Source organism: Pseudoliparis swirei, chromosome 23, assembly GCF_029220125.1.
Source record: "Pseudoliparis swirei isolate HS2019 ecotype Mariana Trench chromosome 23, NWPU_hadal_v1, whole genome shotgun sequence".
Classification (NCBI taxonomy): domain Eukaryota; kingdom Metazoa; phylum Chordata; class Actinopteri; order Perciformes; family Liparidae; genus Pseudoliparis; species Pseudoliparis swirei.
The window spans coordinates 23,912,381-23,931,966 of NC_079410.1; the positions used below are offsets into that span (position 1 = coordinate 23,912,381).

The window sequence follows — 19,586 nt, forward strand, 5'->3', positions numbered from 1 at the left end:
GGCGCTTTCATCCTTCATCAAACACTGAGGCGTCTTCATCCTTTATCAAACACTGAGGCGTCTTCATCCTTCATCAAACACTGAGGCGTCTTCATCCTTTATCAAACACTGAGGCGTCTTCATCCTTTATCAAACACTGAGGCGCTTTCATCCTTCATCAAACACTGAGGCGCTTTCATCCTTCATCAAACACTGAGGCGTCTTCATCCTTTATCAAACACTGAGGCGTCTTCATCCTTTATCAAACACTGAGGCGCCTTCATCCTTATCAAACACTGAGGCGCCTTCATCCTTTATCAAACACTGAGGCGCCTTCATCCTTTATCAAACACTGAGGCGCTTTCATCCTTTATCAAACACTGAGGCGCTTTCATCCTTTATCAAACACTGAGGCGTCTTCATCCTTTATCAAACACTGAGGCGTCTTCATCCTTCATCAAACACTGAGGCGTCTTCATCCTTTATCAAACACTGAGGCGTCTTCATCCTTTATCAAACACTGAGGCGCTTTCATCCTTCATCAAACACTGAGGCGTCTTCATTCTTCATCAAACACTGAGGCGTCTTCATCCTTTATCAAACACTGAGGCGCTTTCATCCTTCATCAAACACTGAGGCGTCTTCATCCTTCATCAAACACTGAGGCGTCTTCATCCTTTATCAAACACTGAGGCGTCTTCATCCTTTATCAAACACTGAGGCGCTTTCATCCTTTATCAAACACTGAGGCGCTTTCATCCTTCATCAAACACTGAGGCGCTTCATCCTTTATCAAACACTGAGGCGCCTTCATCCTTTATCAAACACTGAGGCGCTTCATCCTTTATCAAACACTGAGGCGTCTTCATCCTTTATCAAACACTGAGGCGCCTTCATCCTTTATCAAACACTGAGGCGTCTTCATCCTTTATCAAACACTGAGGCGCTTTCATCCTTCATCAAACACTGAGGCGCTTTCATCCTTCATCAAACACTGAGGCGCTTTCATCCTTCATCAAACACTGAGGCGTCTTCATCCTTTATCAAACACTGAGGCGTCTTCATCCTTTATCAAACACTGAGGCGTCTTCATCCTTTATCAAACACTGAGGCGCTTTCATCCTTCATCAAACACTGAGGCGCTTTCATCCTTCATCAAACACTGAGGCGCTTTCATCCTTCATCAAACACTGAGGCGTCTTCATCCTTTATCAAACACTGAGGCGTCTTCATCCTTTATCAAACACTGAGGCGCTTCATCCTTTATCAAACACTGAGGCGCCTTCATCCTTTATCAAACACTGAGGCGACTTCATCCTTTATCAAACACTGAGGCGCCTTCATCCTTTATCAAACACTGAGGCGTCTTCATCCTTTATCAAACACTGAGGCGCCTTCATCCTTTATCAAACACTGAGGCGCTTTCATCCTTTATCAAACACTGAGGCGCTTTCATCCTTTATCAAACACTGAGGCGTCTTCATCCTTTATCAAACACTGAGGCGCTTTCATCCTTCATCAAACACTGAGGCGTCTTCATCCTTCATCAAACACTGAGGCGTCTTCATCCTTTATCAAACACTGAGGCGTCTTCATCCTTTATCAAACACTGAGGCGCTTTCATCCTTCATCAAACACTGAGGCGCTTTCATCCTTCATCAAACACTGAGGCGCCTTCATCCTTTATCAAACACTGAGGCGCTTCATCCTTTATCAAACACTGAGGCCTTCATCCTTTATCAAACACTGAGGCGCTTTCATCCTTCATCAAACACTGAGGCGCCTTCATCCTTTATCAAACACTGAGGCTTTCATCCTTCATCAAACACTGAGGCGTCTTCATCCTTTATCAAACACTGAGGCGCCTTCATCCTTATCAAACACTGAGGCGCTTCATCCTTTATCAAACACTGAGGCGCCTTCATCCTTTATCAAACACTGAGGCGCCTTCATCCTTCATCAAACACTGAGGCGTCTTCATCCTTTATCAAACACTGAGGCGTCTTCATCCTTTATCAAACACTGAGGCGCCTTCATCCTTTATCAAACACTGAGGCGTCTTTATCCCTTATCAAACAATGAGGCGCTTCATCCTTCATCAAACACTGAGGCGTCTTCATCCTTTATCAAACACTGAGGCGTCTTCATCCTTTATCAAACACTGAGGCGCTTCATCCTTTATCAAACACTGAGGCGGCTTCATCCTTCATCAAACACTGAGGCGCCTTCATCCTTTATCAAACACTGAGGCGTCTTCATCCTTTATCAAACACTGAGGCGTCTTCATCCTTCATCAAACACTGAGGCGCTTTCATCCTTTATCAAACACTGAGGCGTCTTCATCCTTCATCAAACACTGAGGCGTCTTCATCCTTCATCAAACACTGAGGCGCTTTCATCCTTATCAAACACTGAGGCGCCTTCATCCTTCATCAAACACTGAGGCGCCTTCATCCTTCATCAAACACTGAGGCCTTCATCCTTTATCAAACACTGAGGCGCCTTCATCCTTTATCAAACACTGAGGCGCTCTTCATCCTTCATCAAACACTGAGGCGCTTCATCCTTTATCAAACACTGAGGCGCCATCCTTCATCAAACACTGAGGCGCCTTCATCCTTCATCAAACACTGAGGCGTCTTCATCCTTATCAAACACTGAGGCGCCTTCATCCTTCATCAAACACTGAGGCGCCTTCATCCTTTATCAAACACTGAGGCGCTTCATCCTTCATCAAACACTGAGGCGCCTTCATCCTTTATCAAACACTGAGGCGCCTTCATCCTTCATCAAACACTGAGGCGTTCATCCTTTATCAAACACTGAGGCGTCTTCATCCTTTATCAAACACTGAGGCGTCTTCATCCTTTATCAAACACTGAGGCGTTTTCATCCTTTATCAAACACTGAGGCGCCTTCATCCTTCATCAAACACTGGGGCGTTTTCATCCTTATCAAACACTGAGGCGCTTCATCCTTCATCAAACACTGAGGCGCTTCATCCTTTATCAAACACTGAGGCGCGTTCATCCTTTATCAAACACTGAGGCGTCTTCATCCTTTATCAAACACTGAGGCGCTTTCATCCTTCATCAAACACTGAGGCGTCTTCATCCTTTATCAAACACTGAGGCGCTTTCATCCTTTATCAAACACTGAGGCGTCTTCATCCTTTATCAAACACTGAGGCGCTTTCATCCTTTATCAAACACTGAGGCGCTTTCATCCTTCATCAAACACTGAGGCGCTTTCATCCTTTATCAAACACTGAGGCGTCTTCATCCTTTATCAAACACTGAGGCGTCTTCATCCTTTATCAAACACTGAGGCGTCTTCATCCTTTATCAAACACTGAGGCGTCTTCATCCTTTATCAAACACTGAGGCGTCTTCATCCTTCATCAAACACTGAGGCGCTTTCATCCTTTATCAAACACTGAGGCGTCTTCATCCGGGTCAACCTGAGAACTGAGGAGGATATCGTTGAGATGTTAGAACTTATTTGATTTGACAGTCGGTGAACTTGGACCTCTAGTATCTGTCTATGGGAGTAACTCATGCTCCAGGGCCAGAGGTCCCAGGTTGACCTGGTTGACCTGTAGCTGGCCCAGAGCCGCTAATGGAGCATCAACAGAATGAAGCCTGATGATGATGATGATGATGATGATGGCCTCAGTGGATCTGGGTGGGGCTCCTCCTCTGTGGGTCGGTGCTCTGCAGCTCTTTCAATCGGGGTTGGCGGTTCAATCCCCACCTAGTCCATGTGTCCTTGAGCAAGACACTTGACTCTGAACTGCCCCCTGCAGCTGTTCTATGGTGTGTGTGTGTAGCGTTGGGTGCTCCTGGTGCTCTGTAGTCCTGGTGCTCTCGTCGTGGTGGTCGTCGTGGTAACCCCTGGTCTCCTCCTCAGGTCTGGAGGACTTGCATCTAGACGAGCGCATCATGCAGTTCCTGTCCATCGTCAACACCATGTTCACCAAGACCAACCAGCAGGAGCAGCCGCACTTCCACGCCCGCCACTACTCCGTCACGCCCCTGGGGACGCGGTCCGGCCTCATCCAATGGGTGGACGGGGCCACGCCCCTCTTTGGGCTCTACAAGCGCTGGCAGCAGAGGGAGGCTGTGCTGCAAGCTCAGAAGGTACTGCTCCTCCTCTGCTCCTCCTCTGCTCCTCCTCTGCTCCTCCTCTGCTCCTCCTCTGCTCCTCCTCTACTCCTCCCCTGCTCCTCCCCTGCTCCTCCTCTGCTCCTCCCCTGCTCCTCCTCTGCTCCTCCTCTGCTCCTCCTCTGCTCCTCCTCTGCTCCTCCTCTGCTCCTCCTCTGCTCCTCCTCTGCTCCTCCTCTGCTCCTCCTCTGCTCCTCCCCTGCTCCTCCCCTGCTCCTCCTCTGTCCCTCCTCTGCTCCTCCTCTGTCCCTCCTCTGTTCCTCACCTGCTCCTCCTCTGTCCCTCCTCTGCTCCTCCCCTGCTCCTCCTCTGCTCCTCCTCTGTTCCTCACCTGCTCCTCCCCTGCTTCTCCTCTGTCCCTCCTCTGCTCCTCCTCTGCTCCTCCCCTGCTCCTCCTCTGCTCCTCCTCTGCTCCTCCCCTGCTCCTCCTCTGTTCCTCACCTGCTCCTCCCCTGCTCCTCCTCTGTCCCTCCCCTGCTCCTCCTCTGCTCCTCCTCTGTTCCTCCTCTGCTCCTCCTCTGCTCCTCCCCTGCTCCTCCTCTGTCCCTCCTCTGTCCCTCCCCTGCTCCTCCTCTGCTCCTCCTCTGTTCCTCACCTGCTCCTCCCCTGCTCCTCCTCTGCTCCTCCTCTGCTCCTCCTCTGCTCCTCCCCTGCTCCTCCTCTGTCCCTCCCCTGCTCCTCCTCTGCTCCTCACCTGCTCCTCCTCTGCTCCTCCCCTGCCCCTCCTCTGCCCCTCCTCTGTCCCTCCCCTGCCCCTCCTCTGTCCCTCCCCTGCTCCTCCTCTGCTCCTCCTCTGCTCCTCCCTGGAGGCCGGCTGCAGCTGACCCCCCTGTGTCCCCCAGGCTCAGGACTCGTTCCAGCAGCAGCCGGTTCCTCCGGTCCCGCGGCCCAGCGAGCTGTACGACAGCCGCATCGGGCCGGCCCTGAAGGCCGTGGGGCTCAGCCTGGACGTGAACCGACGGGACTGGCCCCTGGGCATCATGAAGGAGGTGCTGAAGGAGCTGATGGAGGCCACGCCCTCCAACCTGCTGGCCCGGGAGCTGTGGTGTTCCTGCACCACGCCCAGCGAGTGGTGGAGGGTCACTCAGGTGAGCGCCGCGCGGGGGGGTGGACCTGCCACCTCCTCCAGCGGCGGTGTGGCTCAACTGCTCTCCTCTTGTGCTCAGTCCTACGCCAGGTCCACCGCCGTCATGTCCATGGTGGGTTACATCATCGGCCTCGGAGACCGTCACCTCGACAACGTGTTGATCGACATGACCACCGGAGAGGTGGTGCACATAGACTACAACGTCTGCTTTGAGAAAGGTCAGTTCCCACCGCGGCCTCTGTGACAGTGATTGACACCACGCTAAGTCCCGCCCTCCAATGCAGACTGGCCAATAAGATCACACCATCAGGATCACATGACCCGCATGTTCAGCCCGGTTCAGAGGACTGATTCATAAACTCATGTTTACAAGGTTTACTGAGGGGATACACCAAGAGAGAAGTAGTCATGATATAGGCTTCTATACAACCAGAGGAGTCTCCCCCTGGTGGTCAGGAGAGAGAATGCAGCTTGTGTAACTGTTGTGTGTCTCCAGGGAAGAGCCTCCGGGTGCCAGAGAAGGTCCCTTTCAGGATGACTCACAACATCGAGACGGCTCTGGGAGTCACCGGGGTGGAGGGCATCTTCCGGCTGTCCTGTGAACAGGTGCTCTACACCCTGACCTGTGGTTCTGACACCTGTTGACCCCTGAAGGAGGCAGCGTGCCGGGCCGAGTCCTGATCTCCGGCTCCGATGTGTGCTGCTGTCGTCCTAGGTGGTTCAGATGATGCGTCGGGGCAGAGAAACCCTCCTGACCCTGCTGGAGGCCTTCGTCTACGATCCCCTGGTGGACTGGACCGCCGGGGGGGAGGTGGGCTTCGCCGGAGCCGTGTACGGAGGAGGAGGAGGCCAGCAGGCCGACAGCAAGCAGAGCAAGAGGGAGATGGAGAGAGACATCACACGCTCCCTCTTCTCCTCCAGGGTGGCTGAGATCAAGGTGAAGTCGTGGGCTGTAGCCCCTCCCCCCAGTGGTCTGATGTGGAGTGACGGGCCGTTTGCTGCGTGCAGGTGAACTGGTTCAAGAACCGAGACGAGATGCTGGCCGTGCTGCCGCAGGTGGAGGAGGCTGTGGAGGAGTACCTGGTGCTGCAGGAGCTGCTGTGCCAGGGGGAGAAGCTCCAAGCCACGCTTCAAGAGGAGCTGTCCTTCCTGGAGGGAGCTGAGGAGCAGCCAGACCTCCTCACCCTGGAGCAACGGTCCGCTTCACACGTCTCTCCTGGTGAGCGGGGGGGCGGGGTCAGAGTGGTGGTGTTCACCCTCCTCTTCGTCACAGGTACTCCGAACACACCCAGCTGCAGTCCCGGCAGCGCACGGTGCAGGAGGCCATCCAGAGCAAGCTGGCTGACCTGGACCAGTGGATCTCCCAGTACCAGGCGGCCTTCTCCAACCTGGAGGCCACGCAGCTGGCCGGCCTGCTGCAGGACATCAGCGGCCCCATCGACCTGGGTAACGGCGGCTCGCCGGCACGCCGCGTCGTCCCCGGGGTCCGCCCTGTGGGCTCTAACCCTCGTGTCCTCCCTCCAGGGCCGCCCAGCTACGTGCCGGCCACGGCCTTCCTGCAGAACGCGGGCCAGGCCCACCTGATCGGCCAGTGCGAGGGCCTGGAGGCGGAGGTGAGCTCTCTGCTGCAGCAGCGCCGTGGGGCCCTGCGCGGCTGCCTGGAGCAGCTGCACAGCTACGCCACGGTGGCGCTGCTGTACCCGCGGACCGCGCTGCTGCTGCACCGCGCTCACCAGTGGAAGGCCTGGCTGGAGGAGCTGCTGAGGGCCATGACGGCGGAGCGCTGCCAGCACGTCTACCGGCAGTAAGCGGCTCCACGCTCTCCCCGCCGGGACCCGCTCGGAGCCCTCGCTAAAGACACGCCTCCCTTCCAGGTACGAGGTGCTGTTCGCCCCCCGGCCTGCGGCCGCCGCCTCCCACTTCCTGACCGGCGTGGAGTCGGCCCTGCGGCGCCAGGTGTCGGACGCCAACGAGCGTGTGCTGCGCCACGCGGAGCGGCTGAAGGCGGAGGGCACCACCTCCCTGGCCTGCCAGGAGCAGCTGCAGGAGATCGAGCTCTGCATCACGCTGTTCCTCCGGGAGCACGGGGAGCCGGGGGCCCTCAGCCTGGCGGGAGTCATCACCTCGGCCCTCAGCGCGCTCTGCAGGTCACACTTCTTCTTCTTTGTCTTCTTGTTCTTCTTCTTTGTCTTCTTGTTCTTCTTTGTCTTCTTGTTCTTTGTCTTCTTGTTGTTCTTGTTCTTCTTTGTCTTCTTGTTCTTGTTCTTTGTCTTCTTCTTCTTGCTCGTCTTCTTCTTGTTCTTGTTTTTCTTGTTCTTGTTTTTCTTGTTCTTCTTGTTCTTCTTTGTCTTCTTCTTGTTCTTGTTCTTTGTCTTCTTCTTCTTCTTGCTCGTCTTCTTCTTCTTCTTCTTTTCTTCTTCTTCTTCTTGCTCTTCTTGTTCTCCTTCTCCTCCTCTAAGAGTGTCTCCCCCTGCAGGAGGAACATGGTGATGGAGGGCGCTGCCTCCAGCGCTGAGGAGCAGCTGGTGGAGCTGCTCTCCCGGGATGGGTCCTGGTTCCTGGAGGAGCTGAGCGGGATGATGGGGAACATCAGCGCCCTGACGACGCTGCTGCAGCGCTGCCCCCTGCTGCCCCACGACCTGGACCTGCCCGCCCCCGCCGCCATCACACAGGGCGTGTACCTGGCCAACGCCGTGTACACCTGCCTCCAGGTAGATGCAGAAACCACCCCGCGTTCTATAGTTAGGCCGTTGAGACGTGATGCTTTATCAACTCTTTATGCAGGTCGACGAGGTCACCTGAGGGACACGGGCTCATGAACACCTGTGCTCTGTGATACACCTGGTGGTTCTAGTAGTGGTGGTCTGGGTCTCGCCCCGCCCTCGTCGGCACCACCGGGGTCTTTAATGCTTGGCGTTCCCGACAGGAACTCAACACCAACTTCCGTCAGATCATCTTCCCCGAAGCGCTGCGCTGCGCGGTCCGAGGGGAGCCCACCCTGGAGGCCATGCTGGCCGAGCTGCAGCAGCTGGTGGAGCAGAGCTCCGACGGCCTGGGCCTCCAGGGCCTGCTGGACGGCCTGCGGGGCGGCGCCGGCCCGGACCCCGACGGCCACGCCCACTGCCTGCACATCACCAGGTGGGCTTAAAGGGACGGGCTTAGGCTGTAGACACCAGAGACGGACTGTCAGAACCACCTGGAGGCGGAGCCCCAAGACCTGAGCTTCTACTGGAGAGACCTGGAGCTCTGAAGACGAGACGCCTCACGGCCAGAGAGCCGCCAGCTTAATGAGCCACTGTGTGTGTGTGTGTGTCCACTGTGTGTGTGTCCACTGTGTGTGTGTCCACTGTGTGTGTGTGTGTGTGTGTCCACTGTGTGTGTGTGTGTGTGTCCACTGTGTGTGTGTGTGTGTGTGTCCACTGTGTGTGTGTGTGTGTGTCCACTGTGTGTGTGTGTGTGTGTGTGTGTCCACTGTGTGTGTGTGTGTGTGTGTCCACTGTGTGTGTGTGTGTGTGTGTCCACTGTGTGTGTGTGTGTCCACTGTGTGTGTGTGTGTGTGTGTCCACTGTGTGTGTGTGTGTGTGTGTGTGTGTGTGTCCACTGTGTGTGTGTGTGTGTGTGTCCACTGTGTGTGTGTCCACTGTGTGTGTGTCCACTGTGTGTGTGTCCACTGTGTGTGTGTGGCTGTGTGTCCACTGTGTGTGTGTGTGTCCACTGTGTGTGTGTCCACTGTGTGTGTGTGGGTGTGTGTCCACTGTGTGTGTGTGTCCACTGTGTGTGTGTGTGTGTGTGTCCACTGTGTGTGTGTGTGTGTCCACTGTGTGTGTGTGTGTGTCCACTGTGTGTGTGTGTGTCCACTGTGTGTGTGTGTGTGTGTGTCCACTGTGTGTGTGTGTGTGTCCACTGTGTGTGTGTGTGTGTGTGTCCACTGTGTGTGTGTCCACTGTGTGTGTGTGTGTGTGTCCACTGTGTGTGTGTCCACTGTGTGTGTGTCCACTGTGTGTGTGTGTCCACTGTGTGTGTGTGTCCACTGTGTGTGTGTGTGTCCACTGTGTGTGTCCACTGTGTGTGTGTGTCCACTGTGTGTGTGTGTGTGTGTGTGTGTGTCCACTGTGTGTGTGTGTGTGTGTGTGTCCACTGTGTGTGTGTGTGTGTCCACTGTGTGTGTGTGTGTGTCCACTGTGTGTGTGTGTGTGTGTGTCCACTGTGTGTGTGTGTGTGTGTCCACTGTGTGTGTGTGTGTGTGTGTCCACTGTGTGTGTGTGTGTGTGTGTGTGTGTCCACTGTGTGTGTGTGTGTGTCCACTGTGTGTGTGTGTGTGTCCACTGTGTGTGTGTGTGTGTGTCCACTGTGTGTGTGTGTGTGTGTCCACTGTGTGTGTGTGTGTGTGTGTCCACTGTGTGTGTGTGTGTGTGTCCACTGTGTGTGTGTGTGTGTGTCCACTGTGTGTGTGTGTGTGTGTGTGTGTGTGTGTGTGTAGGATGCTGCGTGCCCAGTACTCTGAGCTGATCCAGCCCCGTGTTGACGGACCGGGTCACGACTCCCCAAAGATGTCCGCGGGCCAGATGCTGCTGGTGGCCTTCGACGGCATGTTCACCCAGCTGGAGGCGGCGTTCAGACAGCTCACAGAGAAGGTAGAGCACCCTCTGACCATGGTTCATGTCCTCTAGTCATGGTTCATGTCCTCTGACCATGGTTCATGTCCTCTGACCATGGTTCATGTCCTCTAGTCATGGTTCATGTCCTCTAGTCATGGTTCATGTCCTATAGTCATGGTTCATGTCCTCTAGTCATGGTTCATGTCCTCTGACCATGGTTCATGTCCTCTAGCCATGGTTCATGTCCTCTGACCATGGTTCATGTCCTCTGACCATGGTTCATGTCCTCTAGCCATGGTTCATGTCCTCTAGTCATGGTTCATGTCCTCTGACCATGGTTCATGTCCTCTGACCATGGTTCATGTCCTCTGACCATGGTTCATGTCCTCTAGCCATGGTTCATGTCCTCTGACCATGGTTCATGTCCTCTGACCATGGTTCATGTCCTCTAGCCATGGTTCATGTCCTCTAGTCATGGTTCATGTCCTCTGACCATGGTTCATGTCCTCTGACCATGGTTCATGTCCTCTAGTCATGGTTCATGTCCTCTGACCATGGTTCATGTCCTCTAGCCATGGTTCATGTCCTCTGACCATGGTTCATGTCCTCTAGCCATGGTTCATGTCCTCTAGTCATGGTTCATGTCCTCTAGTCATGGTTCATGTCCTCTAGCCATGGTTCATGTCCTCTGACCATGGTTCATGTCCTCTGACCATGGTTCATGTCCTCTAGTCATGGTTCATGTCCTCTGACCATGGTTCATGTCCTCTAGCCATGGTTCATGTCCTCTGACCATGGTTCATGTCCTCTAGCCATGGTTCATGTCCTCTAGTCATGGTTCATGTCCTCTAGTCATGGTTCATGTCCTCTAGTCATGGTTCATGTCCTCTAGTCATGGTTCATGTCCTCTAGTCATGGTTCATGTCCTCTGACCATGGTTCATGTCCTCTAGCCATGGTTCATGTCCTCTGACCATGGTTCATGTCCTCTAGCCATGGTTCATGTCCTCTAGTCATGGTTCATGTCCTCTAGTCATGGTTCATGTCCTCTAGTCATGGTTCATGTCCTCTGACCATGGTTCATGTCCTCTAGTCATGGTTCATGTCCTCTAGCCATGGTTCATGTCCTCTGACCATGGTTCATGTCCTCTGACCATGGTTCATGTCCTCTAGTCATGGTTCATGTCCTCTGACCATGGTTCATGTCCTCTAGTCATGGTTCATGTCCTCTAGTCATGGTTCATGTCCTCTGACCATGGTTCATGTCCTCTAGCCATGGTTCATGTCCTCTGACCATGGTTCATGTCCTCTAGCCATGGTTCATGTCCTCTAGTCATGGTTCATGTCCTCTAGTCATGGTTCATGTCCTCTAGTCATGGTTCATGTCCTCTAGTCATGGTTCATGTCCTCTGACCATGGTTCATGTCCTCTAGTCATGGTTCATGTCCTCTGACCATGGTTCATGTCCTCTAGTCATGGTTCATGTCCTCTAGTCATGGTTCATGTCCTCTAGTCATGGTTCATGTCCTCTGACCATGGTTCATGTCCTCTAGTCATGGTTCATGTCCTCTAGTCATGGTTCATGTCCTCTAGTCATGGTTCATGTCCTCTAGTCATGGTTCATGTCCTCTGACCATGGTTCATGTCCTCTAGTCATGGTTCATGTCCTCTAGTCATGGTTCATGTCCTCTGACCATGGTTCATGTCCTCTAGTCATGGTTCATGTCCTCTGACCATGGTTCATGTCCTCTAGTCATGGTTCATGTCCTCTAGTCATGGTTCATGTCCTCTGACCATGGTTCATGTCCTCTAGCCATGGTTCATGTCCTCTGACCATGGTTCATGTCCTCTGACCATGGTTCATGTCCTCTAGTCATGGTTCATGTCCTCTGACCATGGTTCATGTCCTCTAGTCATGGTTCATGTCCTCTAGTCATGGTTCATGTCCTCTAGCCATGGTTCATGTCTTCTAGCCATGGTTCATGTCCTCTGACCATGGTTCATGTCTTCTAGCCATGGTTCATGTCCTCTAGCCATGGTTCATGTCTTCTAGCCATGGTTCATGTCCTCTAGTCATGGTTCATGTCCTCTAGCCATGGTTCATGTCTTCTAGCCATGGTTCATGTCCTCTGACCATGGTTCATGTCCTCTGACCATGGTTCATGTCCTCTAGTCATGGTTCATGTCCTCTAGCCATGGTTCATGTCCTCTGACCATGGTTCATGTCCTCTAGCCATGGTTCATGTCCTCTGACCATGGTTCATGTCCTCTAGTCATGGTTCATGTCCTCTGACCATGGTTCATGTCCTCTAGTCATGGTTCATGTCCTCTAGTCATGGTTCATGTCCTCTGACCATGGTTCATGTCCTCTAGCCATGGTTCATGTCTTCTAGCCATGGTTCATGTCCTCTAGTCATGGTTCATGTCTTCTAGCCATGGTTCATGTCCTCTGACCATGGTTCATGTCTTCTAGCCATGGTTCATGTCCTCTGACCATGGTTCATGTCCTCTGACCATGGTTCATGTCCTCTAGTCATGGTTCATGTCCTCTAGCCATGGTTCATGTCCTCTGACCATGGTTCATGTCCTCTAGCCATGGTTCATGTCCTCTGACCATGGTTCATGTCCTCTGGCCATGGTTCATGTCCTCTGACCATGGTTCATGTCCTCTAGTCATGGTTCATGTCCTCTTAAGGGGCTGTAGGGCATGGTTCATGTCCTCTAGCCATGGTTCATGTCCTCTAGTCATGGTTCATGTCCTCTTAAGGGGCTGTAGGGCATGGTTCATGTCCTCTGACCATGGTTCATGTCCTCTAGTCATGGTTCATGTCCTCTAGCCATGGTTCATGTCCTCTCACCATGGTTCATGTCCTTTAAGGGGCTGTAGGGCATGGTTCATGTCCTCTAGCCATGGTTCATGTCCTCTAAGGGGCTGTAGGGCATGGTTCATGTCCTCTAGCCATGGTTCATGTCCTCTAGTCATGGTTCATGTCCTCTAAGGGGCTGTAGGGCATGGTTCATGTCCTCTAGTCATGGTTCATGTCCTCTTTGGGGCTGTAGGGCATGGTTCATGTCCTCTCACCATGGTTCATGTCCTCTCACCATGGTTCATGTCCTCTTTGGGGCTGTAGGGCATGGTTCATGTCCTCTCACCATGGTTCATGTCCTCTAAGGGGCTGTAGGGCATGGTTCATGTCCTCTCACCATGGTTCATGTCCTCTCACCATGGTTCATGTCCTCTTTGGGGCTGTAGGGCATGGTTCATGTCCTCTCACCATGGTTCATGTCCTCTAAGGGGCTGTAGGGCATGGTTCATGTCCTCTCACCATGGTTCATGTCCTCTCACCATGGTTCATGTCCTCTAAGGGGCTGTAGGGCATGGTTCATGTCCTCTAGTCATGGTTCATGTCCTCTAGCCATGGTTCATGTCCTCTGGCCATGGTTCATGTCCTCTAAGGGGCTGTAGGGCATGGTTCATGTCCTCTAGCCATGTTTCATGTCCTCTCACCATGGTTCATGTCCTCTAAGGGGCTGTAGGGCATGGTTCATGTCCTCTCACCATGGTTCATGTCCTCTAAGGGGCTGTAGGGCATGGTTCATGTCCTCTCACCATGGTTCATGTCCTCTAGCCATGGTTCATGTCCTCTAAGGGACTGTAGGGCATGGTTCATGTCCTCTAGCCATGGTTCATGTCCTCTCACCATGGTTCATGTCCTCTAAGGGACTGTAGGGCATGGTTCATGTCCTCTAGCCATGGTTCATGTCCTCTAGCCATGGTTCATGTCCTCTCACCATGGTTCATGTCCTCTAAGGGGCTGTAGGGCATGGTTCATGTCCTCTGACCATGGTTCATGTCCTCTCACCATGGTTCATGTCCTCTCACCATGGTTCATGTCCTCTATGGGGCTGTAGGGCATGGTTCATGTCCTCTCACCATGGTTCATGTCCTCTAAGGGACTGTAGGGCATGGTTCATGTCCTCTAGTCATGGTTCATGTCCTCTAGCCATGGTTCATGTCCTCTAAGGGACTGTAGGGCATGGTTCATGTCCTCTAGCCATGGTTCATGTCCTCTCACCATGGTTCATGTCCTCTAAGGGGCTGTAGGGCATGGTTCATGTCCTCTCACCATGGTTCATGTCCTCTAGCCATGGTTCATGTCCTCTCACCATGGTTCATGTCCTCTAAGGGGCTGTAGGGCATGGTTCATGTCCTCTCACCATGGTTCATGTCCTCTAGCCATGGTTCATGTCCTCTCACCATGGTTCATGTCCTCTAAGGGGCTGTAGCCTGATGTCCTCTGGTCCTCCATCATGCTCTCCTCCTCTCCAGCTGAGTTCTCTGGAGGTGCCGTTGGCCTGGAGGAAGGTGGATGTTCTGAGGGAGGCCCGGGCCTCACAGCTCCACTTCTTTGATGGAGTCCACCAGCGCCAGCTCATGGAGGACGTGTTCTTCCTCAAGAGGCTGCAGACCATCCGGGACTTCTTCAGACTCTGTGCCTCCTTCGCCCAGACGCTGTCTGGTGAGACTTCACATGTTACTGCTCATGTTACCATGACATCACCACCATGATTGTGTGACTGAGGGTCCACGGGGGTGGGCTGCACCACGCAGCAGTACATGAGTGCCGGTGCTCTGCTGGTCAGCTTGTGACTCCTCTGGTTTGCAGGTACCAGTTCCCCAGCGGAGGACCTGGTCCCCACTAACGGACCCGTGGTTCTGGGGAAGCCTCTGTACCGGCGGCCCAGTGCCCCCGGCCCCCCGGGTGTGTCGGTGGTCAGTGAGGAGCAGATGACCCGGCCCATCAAGGCCTTCACAGCAGCGTTTGTGGGCCAGGTTCTGATGGGCCTGCCCAGCCAGGCTCTGGGTCTGGCCCTCTGCAGCACGCTGTCGGTCCTGGGCCTGGACGTCCTGGCCCAGGTGGAGGCCAAGGACTTTGGAGCCGAGAGCAAGGTGTGTGTGTGCTTCAGGCGTCACTGTGGACAGCAGGGTATCTCTAACAGAGACCTCCAGGACCTCCAGCAGGTCTCTGGGTCCAGACCTCTTCTCGTACCGATGTGTAGTCTGGACCGTAGAGTTCCACAAGGAGGCTCATGCCCCTCGCCCCGCAGGTGTCTCTGGAGGAGCTGTGCAAGGCGGCCGTGGAGCAGGGCCTGGCCTCGGGCCGGCTGGCCCAGCCGCTGCTCAGCAGAGCCACGGTGCTGGCCTCCTCCTACGACGCCGCCTGGAAGAAGGTGGACCTGCTGAGGAGGCTGGACGGCCACCTGGAGGCCGCCAAGGCCGGCCTGCAGCGCAGCCAGCTGCACATCGCCATGTTCCAGGTGTGTGTGTGTGGGGGGGGGGCGGGGTGTGTTGCCATGTGCTTGTGAGGTGACGGCTCCATGTGGTCTGGCCTGTCCCCCTTCCAGTGGCAGCATGAGGACGCTCTGGGCTCCAACAACCAGCCCCTCAGCGCCAGCATCCCCCCCCGCTCCGTCACCCTGGGCAACATGAAGAAGAAGCTGTACAAGCTGAGTCAGGACGAGGGCGCCATCGTGGCCATTCAGGTGCTCCGCCGCTCTGGGTCCTTTATCGCACTAGTCGGTTCTGAAGCCTCATTTGCATATGTAAACAAACCATTTCAGAGAGGGGGGGTGTGGAGAGGCACCGGGGCTTCCAGAGTACCATTCAGAACATGTTTAGTGTGAAGCGATCCTCGTGGTTCTGGTTCTCAGGAGAAGCTGGCGTCCCTGGAGGCGAGCATCGAGCAGCGCCTCAAGTGGGCCGGGGGAGCCAACCCGGCTCTGGCCCCCGTCCTGCAGGACTTTGAGATGACCATCAGGGAGCGCCGGGCCATGGTGTCCAGAGAGAACCAGCGCACCAGCCAGGTACCGGTCCACGTCCAGGCCCGTCGTAGCTTCGGGGCCCGACCCGTTCTCAGCTTCCTCGATGCTCCTCCAGGTCACCTTCCTGTGCTCCACCATCCTGAACTTCGAGGGTCTGCGGACCCGGTCCCCCGAGGCCCTCAGCATGGACGCGGCCCTGTTCGAGCTGCTGAAGCGCTGCCAGCAGACCTGCTCCTACACGGCCCAGTTCAGCAGCACCGTGTCGCCACTGGAGCTGCAGCTGCTGCACCGACTGGTGGGTCTGACCTCTGACCTCTGATGCTCGAGAACAGGCCGGCTGCTATTCAACGGTCCACTCGGCTGGTCCCTGGTGTAGGACCCGCTTTACTGTCGGTCCGGTTTGAAGCGCTTTGACCTTCAATCGACCCGTTAACCTTGAGCTGCACAGCATGGTTCTGTGAATGAGGATGGGTGAAAGTGTGTGTATGTATATGTATATATATGTGTATATGACAGGTATGTAGGTCAGTGTATGTATGTGTGTATGTATGTATGTGTATATGACAGGTATGTAGGTCAGTGTATGTATGTGTGTATGTATGTATGTATATATATATGTGTATATGACAGGTATGTAGGTCAGTGTATGTATGTGTGTATGTATGTATGTATATATATATATATGTATATATGTGTATATGACAGGTATGTAGGTCAGTGGAAGCGTGTGTTGGGAACTGCTCCGCACCTTCTTAAGCTCTCTGGTCTCTCCAGAGGCCGGTGCTGGACCTGCCCATCGGCAGCCCTGATTGGCTGAGCTGTGCCCAGAGGCAGCTGGGGGAGGAGCTGGGCGCCGAGCGGAGGACCCAGGAGGAGCGCGAGCAGCAGCTGGAGTCCTGTGGGGAGGCCCTGCAGCTCCTGGTGGACTCCATTAAGACCACCCTGTCCCACCACAACCGCCAGCTGGCCGACGTCAAGCACCTGCTGAGAGCCATGTCCAAGGTACCCTGAGGGGCCCTTATGGAGGGGTACAGCTAGAGCATGTTAATGGGCCCTTATGGAGGGGTACAGCGAGAGCATGTTAATGAGCCCCAGCTGAGGGGCCCTGATGGAGGGTTACAGCTAGAGCATGTTAATGAGCCCCAGCTGAGGTGCCCTTATGGAGGGTTACAGCTAGAGCATGTTAATGAGCCCCATCTGAGGGGCCCTTATGGAGGGGTACAGCTAGAGCATGTTAATGAGCCCCATCTGAGGGGCCCTGATGGAGGGGTACAGCTAGAGCATGTTAATGAGCCCCATCTGAGGGGCCCTTCTGGAGGGGTACAGCTAGAGCATGTTAATGGGCCCTTATGGAGGGGTACAGCGAGAGCATGTTAATGAGCCCCAGCTGAGGGGCCCTGATGGAGGGTTACAGCTAGAGCATGTTAATGAGCCCCAGCTGAGGGGCCCTTGTGGAGGGTTACAGCTAGAGCATGTTAATGAGCCCCAGCTGATGGGCCCTTATGGAGGGTTACAGCTAGAGCATTTTAATGAGCCCCAGCTGAGGGGCCCTTATGGAGGGTTACAGCGAGAGCATGTTAATGAGCCCCAGCTGAGGGGCCCTGATGGAGGGTTACAGCTAGAGCATGTTAATGAGCCCCATCTGAGGGGCCCTGATGGAGGGTTACAGCTAGAGCATGTTAATGAGCCCCAGCTGAGGGGCCCTTATGGAGGGTTACAGCTAGAGCATGTTAATGAGCCCCAGCTGAGGGGCCCTTATGGAGGGTTACAGCTAGAGCATGTTAATGAGCCCCAGCAGAGGGGCCCTTATGGAGGGTTACATCTAGAGCATGTTAATGAGCCCCAGCTGAGGGGCCCTTATGGAGGGTTACAGCTAGAGCATGTTAATGAGCCCCATCTGAGGGGCCCTTATGGAGGGGTACAGCTAGAGCATGTTAATGAGCCCCATCTGAGGGGCCCTGATGGAGGGGTACAGCTAGAGCATGTTAATGAGCCCCATCTGAGGGGCCCTTATGGAGGGGTACAGCTAGAGCATGTTAATGAGCCCCAGCTGAGGGGCCCTGATGGAGGGTTACATCTAGAGCATGTTAATGAGCCCCAGCTGAGGGGCCCTGATGGAGGGTTACAGCTAGAGCATGTTAATGAGCCCCATCTGAGGGGCCCTTATGGAGGGGTACAGCTAGAGCATGTTAATGAGCCCCATCTGAGGGGCCCTTATGGAGGGTTACAGCTAGAGCATGTTAATGAGCCCCATCTGAGGGGCCCTTATGGAGGGGTACAGCTAGAGCATGTTAATGAGCCCCAGCTGAGGGGCCCTGATGGAGGGTTACATCTAGAGCATGTTAATGAGCCCCAGCTGAGGGGCCCTGATGGAGGGTTACATCTAGAGCATGTTAATGAGCCCCAGCTGAGGGGCCCTGATGGAGGGTTACAGCTAGAGCATGTTAATGAGCCCCATCTGAGGGGCCCTTATGGAGGCGTACAGCTAGAGCATGTTAATGAGCCCCAGCTGAGGGGCCCTGATGGAGGGTTACATCTAGAGCATGTTAATGAGCCCCAGCTGAGGGGCCCTGATGGAGGGTTACAGCTAGAGCATGTTAATGAGCCCCATCTGAGGGGCCCTTATGGAGGGTTACAGCTAGAGCATGTTAATGAGCCCCAGCTGAGGGGCCCTGATGGAGGGTTACAGCTAGAGCATGTTAATGAGCCCCATCTGAGGGGCCCTTGTGGAGGGTTACAGCTAGAGCATGTTAATGAGCCCCAGCTGAGGGGCCCTGATGGAGGGTTACAGCTAGAGCATGTTAATGAGCCCCATCTGAGGGGCCCTTATGGAGGGGTACAGCTAGAGCATGTTAATGAGCCCCAGTTGAGGGGCCCTGATGGAGGGTTACATCTAGAGCATGTTAATGAGCCCCAGCTGAGGGGCCCTGATGGAGGGTTACAGCTAGAGCATGTTAATGAGCCCCATCTGAGGGGCCCTTATGGAGGGTTACAGCTAGAGCATGTTAATGAGCCCCATCTGAGGGGCCCTTATGGAGGGGTACAGCTAGAGCATGTTAATGAGCCCCATCTGAGGGGCCCTGATGGAGGGTTACAGCTAGAGCATGTTAATGAGCCCCATCTGAGGGGCCCTGATGGAGGGGTACAGCTAGAGCATGTTAATGAGCCCCAGCTGAGGGGCCCTGATGGAGGGGTACAGCTAGAGCATGTTAATGAGCCCCAGCTGAGGGGCCCTGATGGAGGGTTACATCTAGAGCATGTTAATGAGCCCCAGCTGAGGGGCCCTGATGGAGGGTTACAGCTAGAGCATGTTAATGAGCCCCATCTGAGGGGCCCTTATGGAGGGGTACAGCTAGAGCATGTTAATGAGCCCCAGCTGAGGGGCCCTGATGGAGGGGTACAGCTAGAGCATGTTAATGAGCCCCAGCTGAGGGGCCCTGATGGAGGGTTACAGCTAGAGCATGTTAATGAGCCCCAGCTGAGGGGCCCTGATGGAGGGGTACAGCTAGAGCATGTTAATGAGCCCCAGCTGAGGGGCCCTGATGGAGGGTACAGCTAGAGCATGTTAATGAGCCCCAGCTGAGGGGCCCTGATGGAGGGGTACAGCTAGAGCATGTTAATGAGCCCCATCTGAGGGGCCCTGATGGAGGGGTACAGCTAGAGCATGTTAATGAGCCCCAGCTGAGGGGCCCTGATGGAGGGGTACATCTAGAGCATGTTAATGAGCCCCAGCTGAGGGGCCCTGATGGAGGGGTACATCTAGAGCATGTTAATGAGCCCCATCTGAGGGGCCCTGATGGAGGGTTACAGCTAGAGCATGTTAATGAGCCCCAGCTGAGGGGCCCTGATGGAGGGGTACAGCTAGAGCATGTTAATGAGCCCCAGCTGAGGGGCCCTGATGGAGGGGTACAGCTAGAGCATGTTAATGAGCCCCAGC

The 19,586-nt window shown here is 54.5% G+C and overlaps 1 protein-coding gene across 3 annotated transcripts in view; it reads left to right on the plus strand.

Annotated features, from left to right (window-relative positions):
• smg1 (SMG1 nonsense mediated mRNA decay associated PI3K related kinase) overlaps positions 1-19,586 on the plus strand; it is a 57,199-nt gene that overhangs the window by 34,114 nt on the left and 3,499 nt on the right. For all 3 annotated transcript variants that reach the window (XM_056407729.1, XM_056407730.1, XM_056407731.1), the window contains 19 exons: positions 3,889-4,118; positions 4,985-5,230; positions 5,309-5,447; positions 5,726-5,835; positions 5,945-6,166; positions 6,238-6,425; positions 6,503-6,675; positions 6,754-7,033; positions 7,104-7,376; positions 7,706-7,940; positions 8,156-8,367; positions 9,710-9,863; positions 14,157-14,346; positions 14,494-14,777; positions 14,936-15,145; positions 15,233-15,370; positions 15,539-15,691; positions 15,765-15,944; positions 16,424-16,651. In XM_056407729.1, the coding sequence (XP_056263704.1) occupies positions 3,889-4,118; positions 4,985-5,230; positions 5,309-5,447; positions 5,726-5,835; positions 5,945-6,166; positions 6,238-6,425; positions 6,503-6,675; positions 6,754-7,033; positions 7,104-7,376; positions 7,706-7,940; positions 8,156-8,367; positions 9,710-9,863; positions 14,157-14,346; positions 14,494-14,777; positions 14,936-15,145; positions 15,233-15,370; positions 15,539-15,691; positions 15,765-15,944; positions 16,424-16,651 (3,845 nt within the window). The remainder of the gene's footprint in view (positions 1-3,888; positions 4,119-4,984; positions 5,231-5,308; positions 5,448-5,725; positions 5,836-5,944; positions 6,167-6,237; positions 6,426-6,502; positions 6,676-6,753; positions 7,034-7,103; positions 7,377-7,705; positions 7,941-8,155; positions 8,368-9,709; positions 9,864-14,156; positions 14,347-14,493; positions 14,778-14,935; positions 15,146-15,232; positions 15,371-15,538; positions 15,692-15,764; positions 15,945-16,423; positions 16,652-19,586) is intronic.